Raw genomic sequence first — 16,240 nt, 5'->3', positions numbered from 1 at the left:
AACTTTTTAACTGGTAAAATTGATAAAAGACAATCATTTAAAGTCTTCAGAAATTGTCCTAAGGGCATACAGCAAATGGAGAAACATTTATTCAAGAAAATCTAAATCTCAGTAAAACAGTGAGAGTTTGTAGCATTTGAACCATGATCTGATCCTTTTCCTTGTCCTCTCTCCCCCACCACTGCTACTCTAGGACCTCTATTCTGGGCAGTCATGGATAAGATGGGGGCCCCCTCCTTCTCTAGCTACTCATCTAGAGCTACCTTGGAAAAGGCAGGCCATGGGTGGTTTGCGGAATCTCTTTTCTGGACAATAGCTAGGAGGAAGAAGGCTCCCTTCTTCACCATCCTCTACTTCTCAGGTAGTAACTCTCTCCCAGGCACAGCAGGCTAAGACCACCTGGAGGGACAAGCTGAAAACTATGGGTTACACGTGGCCCCCTGCTCACAATAAAAGGGTGTTACTCTGGGAGCAGAGGGATGCTGTCCCACCCAGATCCTCTTCAGTGGCATAAAAGTTCTGCCCAGCAACCAAAGAAGAGTAGAACAGACAGAAATTTAACAGAACAGGGGGAAAAGACAGCTAAGAAGAGCCCTCCTGGGATCACAGATGTTCATACAAGTTGGCAAGGCTCCTCACATATGCTTAAGTTGCATCTACTCATGGGCAAAAAGAACAGGGGATGAGGGCATTTTGTTATCATTCACCATGCTCTACACTGATCTACCAACACAGGGAGGAAGCCTCACTGGCACAGGGGCTTAAGTGCAAACACTGGTTAAAAAATAAGCTGCTCTGACCCAAAAGCAACTTCTAGAAAGCTTAAATATAAAATCACAGTAGACTGGTTTCCAGTTCTTCCTGTGAGGGGCTTGGAAGTTGTCGCTGCATCCTAACAAGTAGAGCTCAACAGACTAAAAAAAATCAACAACGTCCTGGATCCATAGAGAGGAAAATAGTTGTCCCCAAGATTGCGAGACATAGGGAGAACAGTTTACTGGAGCAGACTCAGAAGCAAAAACCACCTTGAGAACCACTGCTGGGGTAGGAAAACCTAAGCCATAATTCACAAATTGTTGGAAGTTCACTGTGACCAATCTGAGAGTTCAAAACTCAGAGGGACCCAGTCATAGGGGGACCTCTCCATAATATTGTGAGATCTACCTCCAGAAGCTCAACTGGGTTTCCACAGTAAAATATTAGAGCAAACTCTCCTGTGCTATTGGCAGAGGGAAAAGAAAAGGAACCATTCCAAAATCTGCCAGAGTATATTGTTCTTAACAAAGCCTCTCCTCAGGAGAAACTGGTTAAGCAGAGCACAACTTACTGGGATATTATCAGAACCTAATCTATCCAGGGTAAGAGAAATACCCAACTCCAGCCCACTCTACCCATTTTGTCCCAACCATGGGTAAAGAAAAGAACTGAGAAACACTTGGGAAGTTTACAATCCAGAGGCATGGACTCATTAAAAGACAAGATCTATAATCATAGGACTATAGAATGCTTCCCCTCCTCCCATACCTCATCACCATAATACTAAAGGTAATTTACAGCAGTTCCTTCTATCTAGTATATCATGTTTGGTTATCAAGAAAAAGTTGTAAGGCATATCAAAGGCAAAAACACAATGTGAAGGACAGAGCAAACATTAGAATCAGATATGACAGAAATATCAGAATTACCAAACTGGCAATTTAAAACAACTATGGTCAGGACACCTGGGTGGCTCAGTCAGTTAAGTGTCTGCCTTCAGCTCAGGTTATGATCCCAGGGTCCTGGGATTGAGCCCCACTCGGCAGGCAAGGAACCTGCTTCTCCCACTGCCTGCCACTCCCCCGGCTTGTGTGCTATCTCTCTCTGACAAATAAATAAATACAATCTTAAAAAAAAAAAAAACAACTATGACCAATATGATAAGCGCTCTAATCGAAAAAGTAGACAGCACACAAGAACAGATGAGCAATGAAAGCAGATAGATGGAAATCATAAGAACCAAAAAGAAATGCTAGAGATAAAAACTGTAAAAGAAATAAAGAATGCTTCTGATGAGCTTATTAGTAGACTGGACTCAGGTGAGGAAAAAAACCTCTGCTCTAGGGGGCACAGCAAGAGGATCCTTGACTGAAATCCAAATTGAAAAGCAAAGAGATTGTTGGGGCGCCTGGGTGGCTCAGTGGGTTAAGCCTCTGCCTTCGGCTCAGGTCATGATCTCGGGGTCCTGGGATCGAGCCCCGCACATTGGGCTCTCTGCTTAGCAGGGAGCCTGCATCCCCCTTTCTCTGCCTATAATACAACTATAACACAAAAGGTGTTAATATAATGGGAATATGAGAAGGAGAAGTGAGACAATAATAACAATAATTTAAAACAGAAATGATAGTGAATTTTCCCAAATTAACATCAGATACCAAACTATAGATTCAGGAAACTCAGAGAACACCAAGCAGGGTAAAATAACAAAAGAGCTACATTTAAGCACATTATTTTCAAACTACAAAAAATCCAAGATGAAGGAAAAAAATCTTGAAGGAAGCCAGAGGGGGAAAATACTTTATCTATAGAGGAATAATGATAAGAATTATGTCTAACTTCTCAAAACACCACGCAAGCAAGAAGAGAGTGGAGTAAAGTGTTAAGAGAACCCCCCCCCCCAGACTAGAATTCTGTGCACTGGAAAACTATCCTTCAAATGTGAAGGAAAATAAAGACTTTCTCAGACTAAAAATTGAGAGAATTTTGCAGAAGTGCTTTAGAGGGGTGCCTGGGTGGTGGTTCAGTTAAGTATCTGACTCCTGGTTTTGGCTCAGGTCATGATCTCAGGGTCGCAGACTAAGCCCTGTGTTGGGCTCTATGCACTGCATGGAGTCTGCTTGAGATGCTCTCCCTCACCCTCTCCCTCTGCCCCTTCCCCCACACCTGCACTCTATCTCAAATAAATAAAGAAAATTGTTAAAAAGAAGTACTTTAGAGAGAAGGAAAATAATATAGGTCAGAGACGTGAATCTACATAAAATAAGAAGAGTACTAAAGGGTGCCTGGGTGGCTCAGTGGGTTAAGCCTTTGCTTTCAGTTCAGGTCATGATCTCAGGGTCCTGGGATTGAGGCCCACATTGGGCTCTCTGCTTGGTGGGGAGCCTACTTCCTCCCACACCCCCCTCCCGCCTGCCTCTCTGCCTACTTGTGATCTCTGTCAAATAAATAAATAAAATCTAAAAAAAAAAAAAAAAAAAAAAAAAAAAAGCTAAAGAAGGAATAAGTAAAATAATAATGAATAAGGTGGGCGCCTGGGTGGCTCAGTGGGTTGGGCCGCTGCCTTCGGCTCAGGTCATGATCTCAGGGTCCTGGGATCGAGTCCCGCATTCGGCTCTCTGCTCAGCAGGGAGCCTGCTTCCCTCTCTCTCTCTCTCTGCCTGCCTCTCCATCTGCTTGTGATTTCTCTCTGTCAAATAAATAAATAAAATCTTTAAAAAAAAATAATGAATAAGGAACAAGTAAAAGAAAAACTTTAATTTTTCTGAATTGATCTGGCAAAACAAATTTTTGTTCAAAATAATACCAACAATGTATCTGATTATTTATGCTTATATATATATCTCATACCTGCATATATCTATTTGATTATATATGTTTATATATAAGTGAAATAAATGACACCAATGATGCAAGAGAACGAAGGATAAACTGGGATTAGTTTGTTATAAGGTACTCACACCTGTTATTATAAGGTACTCATACCTGTGAAGTAATACAGTATTATTTAAATATGGACTTGGATTACCTATAAATATATGTTGCAAACTCTAAGGCAACCACTTAAAAAAAGTTTAACAATATGCTAAGAAAAAAGAACAAATGGTTCATAAAATGCTCAATTGAAACTTTTTATAAAAGGCAGAAAAAAGAATGGAAGACAAAATAAAAGCAAAGAATGAGGGCAACAAACAGAAAAAGTAAGGAATATGATAGGTATTAATCCAACTACATCAATAATCAATTTGAACATCAATGGTACCAAGTAAAAGATTGCCAGAGTGGATCAAAAAACAAGACCCTAGTACAGCTGTCGATAAGAAATCCACTTTAAGTGTAAAGACACACATAAACTAAAAGTGAGTAAATAGATGGTAAAAGTTATCAAAAGAAAGCAGGAGTAATTACATCAATTTCAGACAGAGCAGACTTTAAAGTAAGGAAAGTTATGAGGAATAAAGAAGGGCATTACACAATCATACAGGAGCCAATTCTCCAAGAAACATAATAATCCTTACCATGTATATCCCTTACAACAGAGCATCAAACTGTATGAAGCAAAAACTAGCTGCAAATAGAAACTACAATTAGTTGGGAGACTTCAACATTCCTGTATCAGAAATGGACAGATTCAGGCGTGCCTGGTGGCTCACTTGGTTAGGCATCTGCCTTCTGCTCAGTTCATGATATCAGGGTCTTAGGATTGAGTCCCACATCGAGCTGTCTGCTTCTCCTTCTGCCTCCCCTCAGCCCCGCGAGGCTTGTGCTCTCTCACTCACTCTCTCTCTCCAATAAATGAATAAAATCTTTAAAAAAATGGACAGATTCAGCAGCCAGAAAATCAGTAACGACACAGTTGAACTCAACTATAGCATCAATCAACTGGATAGAATTAGTATCTACAGACTGACTTCATCCAAAACCAAAATATATATTTTTCTCAAGTTCACCTGTAACATCAAGAGTTCACATTCTAGGTAATAAAATACATCTCAACAAATTTAAAATTAGAGAAATCATATAATGTCTGCTCTTAAATTAAGATTAATTAGAAATTTAATCAGAAATCATTATCATAAAGATATACAGAGATTAAATAATGTGCTTTAAACACATGAGACAAAGAAGCACTCCCAAGGGAAATATAAAAGTATCATGAACTAAATGAAACGGCACATCAAAATTTATGCAATGCAGTAAGAAGCAGTGGTTGGAAGGAAGTTAGCATTGAATGCACAAATCAGAAAAGAAGATCCAAAATCAACAATCTAAGCTTCCACCTTAGAAAACTAGAAAAAGATGACCAAATTAAATCCAAAGTGAAAGAAAAAAAATAAAAATTAGAATAGCAATCGATGAAATTAAAAACAGAAAGCAATAAAGAAAATCAGCAAAATTAAAAGCTGGTTCTTTAAACACAACAATAAAATCGATTAGTTTCTAGCCAGCCTAAGGAGAGCAGGTTGGGGGAACAGAGGATACAAATTATTAATACCAGAAATTAAAGAGAACACATCATTACAGATCCTATGGACATTAACAGGAAAATAAAGGAATACTATAAACAACTTTATGCCCACGTATTTGATAATCCTGGTGAAAGAGACCAATTCCTTTAAACACAAACTGTCAAATCTCCCAGAAGAAGAAACAATCTGAAGAGGCCTGTATCTATTAAATAAATTGATTCGATAAATAATAACCTTCCCAAACAGGAAGCACCAGGCTCAAATGAGTTAACTGGTTATTTAAGGAAGAAAGCTACCAATTCTCTACAATTTCTTTCAGAGGACAGAAGGAAAAGCAATACTTTCTATATCATTCCATAAGGCCAGTAATACCCTAATACCAAAACCAGACAGACAGATTATAAGAAAACTACAGACTAATAATTCATGAATATAAAGCAAAAATCCTCAACAAAATATTAGAAAAATAGAAAAAGAATTATATACAGCATGATCGAGTGGGATGTAACCCAGTGGGATGCAGGGCTGGTTCAACATCTGAAAATTAATATATTCCATCACAACAAAAACCTAAAAAAGAAAAATCAAGTATCACATCAATAAATATAGAAAAAGCATTTGACAAAATCTAACACTTATTCTTGATAAGAACTCTCAGTAAACTAGAAATAAAAGGGGATTTTTCTCAATCTGATAAAGACAGTCTACAAAAAACTGTACAGCTAACATACTTACTGGTGAAAAACCTGAAGATAACCCAACAAATCAGGTATAAGGCAAGAATGTCCCTGCTCACCACTTCTTTTTAATACTGTACTGGGAATTTCAGTTAATTCAATGAGACAAAAAAGGAAATAAAAAGTACAGAGACTGGGAAGGAAGAAATCACTATTACTGTTTGCAGATGACATGATTATCTATGTAGAAAATCCTAAGGAACTGACAGAAAAATCTCTTTTGGAACGGACATGCAATTGTACCAAGTTTGCAGGATACAAAATTACAAGTGGAATTTGAAATTCAAAACAATGTCATTTACATTTGCACCCCTTAAAATGAATTAAGGTGTAAATCTGCCAAAAAATATACAAGATCTATATATGAGGAAAACTTTTACAATAAAGCTCTGATGAATGAAATAAAAGAACTAAATACATGGAGACATATTCCACGTTCATGCTTACAAAGACAGTATTGCTAAGTCAGTTCTTTCTGGCTTGATCTATATTCAATGCAATTCCAACCCAGATCTCAACAAGTTATTTTGTAGATAGTAACAAGTGGATTTTAAGGTTTTTAAGCAAAGGCAGAAGACCCAGAATAGCCAATACCATACTGAAGGAGAAAAACAAAGTTGGAGGATTGAGTCCCACATCCAACTAGAAATTGGACACTTTCCAACTAGAAATCTTATTATAAAGCTACAGTATAGGGTGCCTGGGGGGCTCAGTGGGTTAAGCCTCTGCCTTTGGCGCAGGACATGATCTCAGGGTCCTGGGATTGAGTCCCTCATCGGGCTCTCTGCTCAGCAGGGAGCCTGCCTCTTTCTGCCTGCTTCTCTGCCTACTTGTGATCTCTCTCTGTGTGTCTAATAAATAAATAAAATCTTAAAAAAGCTACAGTATAATCATTTTGCAATATACATGTATATCAAATCATCACACACTGTACATCTTAACACACAATGCTATATGTCAAATTTATCTCAGTAAGGCTGGAAAAATAAAGAAAAGTCTATAGGAATTAAGACAGTGTGGTACTGTCAAGTGATCAGACATGTAGACCAATAGAACAGAAAAGAGAGCTCAGAAATAGACTCAAATATAGTCAACTGATCCTTGACAAAGAAGGAAAGGCAGTCTCTTCAATAAGTAGTGCTGGAACAACTGGATATCCATATGCAAATAAATTGGTCTAAGACACAGACCCTGATCTTTTACAAAAATCAACTCAAAACAGATCACAGACCTAAATGTGAAATATAAAACTTCTAGAAAATAATACCCAAGAAAAACCAGGATATGGCAATGACTTTTTAGATACAACACCAAAGGCAAGGTCCCTGGAATAATAATTGTTGGGGCAGAGTTCATTAAAATTAAAAACTTCTGGGCGCCTGGGTGGCTCAGTGGGTTAAGCCTCTGCCTTTGGCTCAGGTTGTGATCTCAGGGTCCTGGGATTGAGGCCCTCATTGGGCTCTCTGTTCAGCGGGGAGTCTGCTTCTCCCTCTCTCTGCCTGCCTCTCTGCCTACTTGTGATCTCTCTCTCTCTCTAAAAAAAAAAAAAAAAAAAAAAACAAAAAAAATTAAAAACTTCTGCTCTGCTAAAGACACTGTCTAGAGAGTAAGAAGAGACTGGGAGAAAATATTTCCAAAATATACATTTCCTAATGGAACTGCTATCTAACATAATCAAAGAACTCTTAAAACTCAACAGTAAGAAAACAAACAATCTGATTTAAAAATGGACTTCAGATCTGAATAGACATCCCACCAAAGAAAATATAGAGATGGCAAATAAGCATGAAAAGATACATCACATCATATGTCATCAGGGAAATGCAAATTAAAATGAGATACCACTATGTACCTATTAGAATGCCCCAAATCCAGAACACTGACAACACCAAATCCTGGTGAGGATGCAGAACAGAAACTCTCATACATTACTGGTGGGAACAGAAAATGGTATAGCAACTTGGGAAGACAGGCAATTTCTTAAAAACTAAACATACTCCTACCATGTGATCCCAGCAATCACATATCTTAGTATTTACTCAAAGACTTAACAATTTAAGTCCTCACAATTACTTATGCAGGAATGTTTATAGCACTTTTATTTGTAACTGCCAAAACTAGGAAGCAACCAAGATGTCCTTCAGTAGGTGAATGGCTAAATCATTTGTGGTATTTCTACACAATGGAATATTACTCAACATGAAGAAGAAATGAGCTACCAAGCAATGAAAAGACATAGAAGGACTTTAAATGCATATTACTAAGTGACAAAAGATTATCTGAAAAGGCTATATACCCTATGATTTCAAATATGTAACATTCTGGAAAAGGCAAAACTATGGAAACGGTGAAATGATCAGTGGTTGCTAGGGGTTGGTGGGGGGAGGAGAGGAAGGATGAACAAGCAGAACACAGGATTCTTAGGGAAGTGAAAAAAATACTCTGTATGATACCGTAATGATAGATGGATGTCATTATACATTTGTCTAAACCCACAGAATGTGCAACATCAAGAGTGAACTATAATATAACTTTGGTGATTATTGGTATGTCAAGGTAGGTTCATCAATTATAACAACTGTGTCACTTTGGTGGTAGATGCTGATAATGGGGAGACTATGCATGTATAAGGGCAGGGGTATATATATGGGATTCTCTGTACCTTTCCCTCAAGTTTGGCATGAACCAAAACTTCTTTAAAAAATTAAGCTAAATCAGGGCGCCTGGGTGGCTCAGTGGGTTAGGCCCTCTGCCTTTGGCTCAGGTCATGATCTCAGGGTCCTGGGATCGAGCCCTGCATGGGGCTCTCTGCTCAACAGGGAGCCTGCTTCCCCCCTCTCTCTCTGCCTGCCTCTCTGCCTACTTGTGATCTCTCTCTCTCTGTTAAATAAAAAAAAAAAAAAAAAAAAACCAGTGGCCCCAAAATACTGTAAAGCTATTATTAAAAAATGTTCAAAGAACTAAAAAAATATATGTATATATAAAGAATGAAAAATATGATGTCACTACCTCTGGAAATAGAAAATATGAATAAAAAGAAATGATAGGGATGCCTGGGTGGCTCAGTGAGTTGAGCATCCGACTCTTGGGTTTTGGCTCAGGTCGTCATCTCAGGGTCCTGAGAGTGGGCCCTGTGTTGGGGGTGGGTGGGTCTGTGCTTAGCAGGGAGTCTCCTTGGAATTATTTCTCCCTCTCCTTCTGTCTCTCCCCACCGCTGTATACTCTCTCTCAAATAAGTAAATAAATAAATACATCTTAAAAAAAGAAAGAAATTATTAAAAAAGAACCAATGGAAATTCTGCAGCTGGAAAGTACAATAACAAAAATTAAAAATTCTCCACAGGGGCTCAACAGATTTGAGCTGGCAGAATAATCCTTAATCTTGAAAATATATCAGAGATTATGGATTCTGAAGAGCAGAGAAAAAAAAGGAGAAAAATGAACAGCGCATCACAGAAATGTGGGATATCATTAAGTGCACTAGTAGGTGTAATGGGAGTACCAGGAGAAGAAGTAGAAATAAACTTAGGGAAATAATGGTTAATTACTTCCAAATTTGATGAAAAAAATTAATCTACACATTCTCAAGGCTCAACAAAGTCCAAGCAAATAAATGCAGAAAGATCCACACCCAGATGCATCACAGGCAAAATTTTAGCTAAAAGCCAAAGAAAGAGAAAAAACCTTGAGAGAAGAGAAAGTAACTCATTGTATACAAGGGAGCTCCATTAAGTTTAAACTCCAATGACTTCTCATTAGACACAATGGAGGCGGAGGCAGTGGGATAACACAGTCGATGTACTGAAAATAACACATTATCAAACAAGAATGTTATATCTAGCAAAACTATATTCCAAAGCTAAATATAAAATAAACACACTCCCAGATGGAATAAAAACAATTTGTTGCTGGCTGACCTCCCTTACAAGAAATAATAAAAGATGTTCTTCAGGCTGAAAGCAAATGATGCCAGAGAATAATCTACACTTGAAGAAACAAAGAGAGCTGAAAGGTAATTAATAGGTAGTTAGAAAAAACAATATAACTGCATATATATACATGTACATATACATATATATATATTTTTAACTGATTTAAACAGCAATTGTATAAAAACAACGTGTATTACTGTACTGTTGTGTCAATAAAATAGAAATATAATATATTTGATAATATGGGACGCCTGAGGGGGTCAGTGGGTTAAAGCCTCTGCTTTTGGCTTGGGTCACGATCCCAGCTCCCGGGATCGAGCCTTGCATTGGGCTCTCTGCTTGGCGGGGAGCCTACTTCCCTTCCTCTCTCTCTGCCTGCCTCTCTGCCTATTTGTGATCTGTCAAATAAATATATTTTTTTAAAGATTTTATTTATTTATTTGACAGAGATCACAAGTAGGCAGAGAGGCAGGCAGAGAGAGAGAGAGGAGGAAGCAGGCTCTCCGCGGAGCAGACAGCCCGATGCGGGGCTCGATCCCAGGACCCTGGGATCATGACCTGAGCCGAAGGCAGAGGCTTTAACCCACTGAGCCACCCAGGTGCCCCTCTGTCAAATAAATAAAACACACACACACACACACACACACACACACACATATTTGATAATAAAACAAAAGAAGTAGGTGGAAGTAAAGATTTATTAGTGTAAGGAAATGATGCCAGATGGTATTTTTCAATCCACAGGAAGAAATGAAGAGAACCAGAAATGGAAAATAAGGCTATTAAAACAAACTCTATAATAAATATATAAGGCTCCATTTCCCCTCTAAGGGTATTTAAGACATACAATTACATCAAGTAATAATTATAATAATGTGTTGTTGGGTTGTAACATATTTAGATGCAGGTATGTGTAACAATAATGGCACCAAAGGGGGAGAATAGAAATGGAGCTACATAGGAGTAAAGTTTACATATTTCCTTAGAATAAATTTGAAGAAATTTTGGGTAAGATGCGTATTTTAAGGCCTACAGAAAAAAAAAAACTAAGGAAATAACTAAAAATGTATAATTAAGTATTTTTGAAGAAAGTAAAATGTTACACTAGAAAACATCCACTTCTTATAAACAAAACATGATCCAACTACATGTCATCTCTAAGAAACACGCTTCAGGTTCAAAGATAAAAAAGGCAGAAAGTGAAAGGATAGAAAAAAGGTATACCATGCAAACAATAACTAAAATACAGCTGGAATAGTTATAATAGTACCAGACAAAACAGATTTTAAGACAAAAGTTACTAGAGACAGAGAAAAATATTTTATAATGATATCTAAGAGTCAATCCATCAGGAGGACATAATAATGATAAACATGTATATCTAGCTCCAAAATACATGAAGTAAAAAGTGACAAAACTGAAAGGAAAAATAACAATTCAGCAATAATAGTTGGGGAGACTCCAATACCCCACTTTAAATAATGGATAGAACAACTAGGCAAAATACCAACAAAGAAAAAGAAGACTTGAAAAACACTATTTTTTTTTTTTAAACTGCTAAAAAAAAAAAAAACCAAACAAACCCTATAAGCCACGTGACCTAACAGCTATCTCAACACCACCCAACACCAGCAGAAGAATGCATAGTCTCCTCAAGTAAACATAAAACATTCTCTAGAACACACCGTATACGTTGGTCTGTAAAACAAGCCTCAATAAATTTGAAAGGACTGAAATTATACAAAGTATATTCACTAACCACAGTGGAATGAAATTAAAAATCAATAATGGAAGTAAAATTTGGAAATTCACAAGTATGTGGAAATTAAACAAAATACTCCTAACAACCAAAAGATAAAAGAATACATCACAAGGGAAATAATAAAAATACTTTGAGATGAATGAAAACAAAAATGCAAGCTACCAGAATCTACAAGATGCAGCTAAAGTAGAACTTGAAGGAAAATGTATACCTGTAAATGCCTATAATAAGAGTTTTCAAACCACCTTCCTAGCAATTTATAAAATTCGGGATCCCCCACCCCCACAAATACCCAACACTACTATTATTTATCATATTACTCTATTTCAGTGCCTCAGACTCTTGTTCTTCTGTTTATGTTATGTCTCCCTGCATTAAAACAAAAGCTTTCTGGGGGCAGAAATTCTGTGTTGTTCACTGCCTGGCCATACTAAAACAATAGCTATAGAACATTACCTAGCAGATTATGGGCTTAATAAATATTTTCTGATCAGGATGCCTGGGTGGCTCAGTCAGTTAAGCATCTGCCTTCAGCTCGGGTCATGATCCCAGGGTCCCAGGATCAAGTCCCACATCAGGCTCCCTGCTCAGTGGGGAGCCTGCTTCTCCGTCTGCCTGTCTCTCCCCGTGCTTGTGCTCTCTCTCTGACAAATAAATAAAATCTTTAAAAAAACATTTTTTTTCTGACCAACACAAAGTCAGTATCTTCCCTTAGAAATACCAAATTAATAAAAAATTTAACTGTCTTTCCAAATTTCTGTTCCTTTAGCCTATTATTACAACTGACACACCTTCCTAGCAATTTATAAAATTCGGGATCCCATCAATATTTTTTAATGAAAATTGCATATATTATTTCTTTAAACTTCAGAAAAAGAAATCACTCTTCTTGAACTAACTCAAATAAAAAATGCAGTTCACCTTTAAACATGGATTTGAATTGTGCAGGTCTACTTATATGTGCATTTCTTTTCTTTCTTTTTCTAAAGATTGATTGGTCAAAGAGAGAGTGAGCGAGAGCAAAAGCAGAAGCAGGAGGAATGGCAGGCAGAGGGAGAAGCAGGCTCCCCACTGAGCAGGGAGCCTCATGTGGAACTCCATTCCAGTACCCTGGGATCATGCCCTGAGCCAAAGGAAGATGCTTAACTGACTGAGCCACCCAGGTGTGCATGGATTTCTTTCAATAAATACACCACAACAGTGTAAATATATTTTTTCTTCCTTATGACTTTCTTAACATTTTCTTTTCTTTAGCTTGCTTTATTCTAAGAATACAGCATATAAAACATGTAACATATGAAATATGTTAATTGGCTGATATCAGTAAGGCTTCCAGTCAATAGGGGGCTATTAATAGTTAAGTTTTTGGAGAATCAAAACTTATATATAGTACAGCATAGAGGATATAGTCAATAATACTGTAATAATGTTCTATGTAAAAGACAGTTACTATACTTACCATAGTGAGCACTGAATCATGTAAAGAATTGTTGAGTCACTGTTGTACACCTGAAACTAATATAATACTGTATCTCAACTACAATAAAAATTTTAAAAATGAAGTAGAAAGGAATGTCTGATATTTTAAATTAAAAAAAAAAAAAAAAAAAGAGTTACACAAAATTTTTGTGAGGGGGTCGATGTCCCTAAACTGTGTTGTTAATGGCCATCTGTAAAACTAAAACACAATTAATATAAAAGGAAAAGAGAATGGCTAAGCCAATGTCCCTATTTCTTTGAATTGTGGAATAAGAAATCATTTCCCACTTAATTCCAAAGTACTAAAAGCAAGCAGGGAAAGAACTATATAAATGCTTGACAGAAAACTGCAGCTCCTTAAAATAAGCTATCAGAGCTTATGTTATCAACAGTAATTATATCTAGATGATTAACATTTTTCTAAAAAAAAAATTTAAAATTACAAGCGTGTTATGATAAAAGCAACTTACACAGTCTTTTTGTCCTGTCGAAGGAGTTTTGAAGAAAATTCACTTAGTACTTCCAGGAAAGCCAGATTAGGAGGTGGATATTCTTGTCCTTTCTGATTTTGGTATTTAAAGGCAAATTCTATGCCATCCCTGAAGTAAAAGAAAGTATCACCTTATTTTTTCCAGCTAGGGACTATAGTTCTCTCAGTGCGCTAGAATTTGAAAGTATTCAGAAAGGCAGGATAATCATCACTAAATGTAGAAAAATATGATAAATTTGAAGCAGAAAACAATGTTAATTTGTATGATATATGTGCTTAATATTTATAGTACAAAACTCTAAGTTGTGAAACAAAGCTAAATTTCTATGTGTATCTTGTAGGGGTAGCACAATACCCTAAGAAGATAACTAGACTGTCAGAAAACTTGGTTCTCAGAGTTGGTCATGGTATCAAACAGCTGTGTGTCACTCAGTTTTCAGTTATGAAATTCTGTCAGTCAGTTTTCAGTTATGAAGTAAGGTTGACCAAATCAGCATTGCACAGTGTTTTTAAACCACGTCTCCTGTAACATCTTCTCACTGACAGACAACAGTATTTTGTGAAACTTTACTTTATATACTTTATAAGTTGAAAAAACGGGCAGTTAAATTATTTTTCAAATTAAAAAGTCCCTCCTAGTTGAGATTCACTACACTACACAATCTCTAAAGTTCTTATAACTTGAAAATTCAATCATTTGTCACTTTAAAAATGGGTCAAATAACAGTCATTTCATTTAAACTCCAGTAAACCAGATTCTGTGTAACAGAAAGTATTTATTTAGCTCACTCACTTGTGAAGTGTGGCAACTGCTTCTCGTGTCTTGATCTGATCCAGTCCAAATGTAAGGGCAAAGCGACGTGCCAATTCTTTAATGCCGCTGACATGGGCAGATGTCCTATCAAGGTTGGGACCTTGCTCTTGAACAAGTTCATTAAACAACTGGTTGAAAGAAAAAAAGAGGAAAAAACGTACAGCTAAGAAAAGTTTGTTTATCTTATCTATTATTAGAATAGGTAATATAATTTTAAAATATTTAAAAGGCACATGGTAAAATATGTATTTCCTTCCTTACATTGAACTGTAGCCACTTTGTTCCCCTTCTCCAAGTCATCTACCAGTACTAATTTCTTGAGCTCATTTTCATGCTAGTTTTGTGATTAAATGAAGACAGGAATTTATTTCTTTTTAACAAAAAAAAGATATATTTTGGGCTGGGGAAAGGAAACATGTTTATAGAAATATATTTGTATTCATAAACATCTATGTGTTCTTTTTGTTGTTTTAATAGGGATGACAATATATTAAATATAGGGTTCAGAAGTTTGTTTTTTCACTTACTATACCTTAGAAAAGTAAAAGAGGACATTTGGATATATGGGGTGATATTTACCACCCAACAACAAAATATACAATAAAGTTCTTAAGCTGGATAGAGGGCTTTTATAAATTACATATACATTACATATATTGTATCAAAATAACAACCAAATAAACCTGAAGTACTAAAGAATATAAAAGCTATTATCATTCTACCACCAAGGTTAGAAACTTAAATTTATCATACACATCTATCTTCCCTCTTATTATGAGAAATGAATAGTCCAGGCTTCCATCTAAAGCCACTCCCTCCTTATGTACTAGAGATCTCAATCCACTTTACCTATTTAGCAATTTTGCTCCTACAATAGTTATTATATTATACAATATTGTCCTTAACAATAGTTAAGATGTATGCATCTTAAAACCCCCAAATACAAAAGCCATTAACTTCTTAACTCAATCTTCTATGCCAGCTATCAATACATTGTTTTGATTCTCCTTTTTGGCAAAGATCCAGAATAGTACTGTTTACATTTATTTTCTTCACTTACTCACCCATCTCTCAGTTCATTCTTATCATACCATCCCACTGAAATAGCACCTTTATCACTTCAATAAATTTTGTTGTTCATCTTTTTAGTTTTCTTCATCTTCAGCAACACATTGGTTTGAACTACTTACAGCGCCATAACTAGAAACAGCAGTTCTTCCAAACATTTTTCAAATGTATCCACATGTAATTATTTATAAATTCTTGAACTTCAAAATGTTTTCAGAGATGGCTACCCACAATTGCCTTAAACTTTAAAACTTACACTTAAATACAAAGAAATCTATCTCTGTGCAAAATTCAAGGAATATAAAAATAAAAGTTCTCCTTCCTCTTTTCCACTGAATATCATTCTTCTCTCCAAAAGTAATCAATGTTAAAGTTTCAAGGTTTTCTAGACCAGATTAGACATATTAATGTATTACATATAGAAAACTTTTAACATAAATGACACTATACTATGTAGTTTGTTCTGAAACTTGCTATTTTTCTTTCTCAAGCTTTTATTTAAATTGCAGGCAGTTAATGTAGAGGGTAATATTAGTATTAGTTATAGAATTTAGTGATTCATCACGTATCTAAAACATCCAGTGTTCATCACAAATGCCTTCCTTAAGACCCATTACCCATTTAGCCTATCCTCCTGCCATCTCCCCTCCGGTAACCCTGTTTGTTCTCTATTGTTAAGAGTCCATTTTCTGCTTTGTCCCACTTTTTTCCTTTTTCTCCCTCTATGTTCATCTTT

The 16,240-nt window shown here is 36.4% G+C and overlaps 1 protein-coding gene across 11 annotated transcripts in view; it reads right to left on the bottom strand.

Annotated features, from left to right (window-relative positions):
* The window catches only part of STAG1 (STAG1 cohesin complex component), a 425,728-nt gene that overhangs the window by 10,572 nt on the left and 398,916 nt on the right, over positions 1–16,240 (bottom strand). For all 11 annotated transcript variants that reach the window (XM_082690738.1, XM_082690746.1, XM_082690747.1 and 8 more), the window contains 2 exons: positions 14,416–14,564; positions 13,603–13,731 (listed from right to left, as the gene is read on the bottom strand). In XM_082690738.1, the coding sequence (XP_082546864.1) occupies positions 13,603–13,731; positions 14,416–14,564 (278 nt within the window). The remainder of the gene's footprint in view (positions 1–13,602; positions 13,732–14,415; positions 14,565–16,240) is intronic.

The sequence above is a fragment of the Mustela nivalis genome (assembly GCF_964662115.1).
Source record: "Mustela nivalis genome assembly, chromosome: 1".
Taxonomy (NCBI): Eukaryota; Metazoa; Chordata; class Mammalia; order Carnivora; family Mustelidae; genus Mustela; species Mustela nivalis.
Note: the sequence above shows the minus strand (reverse complement) of the source record. Positions and strands in the feature narration are given on the sequence as shown.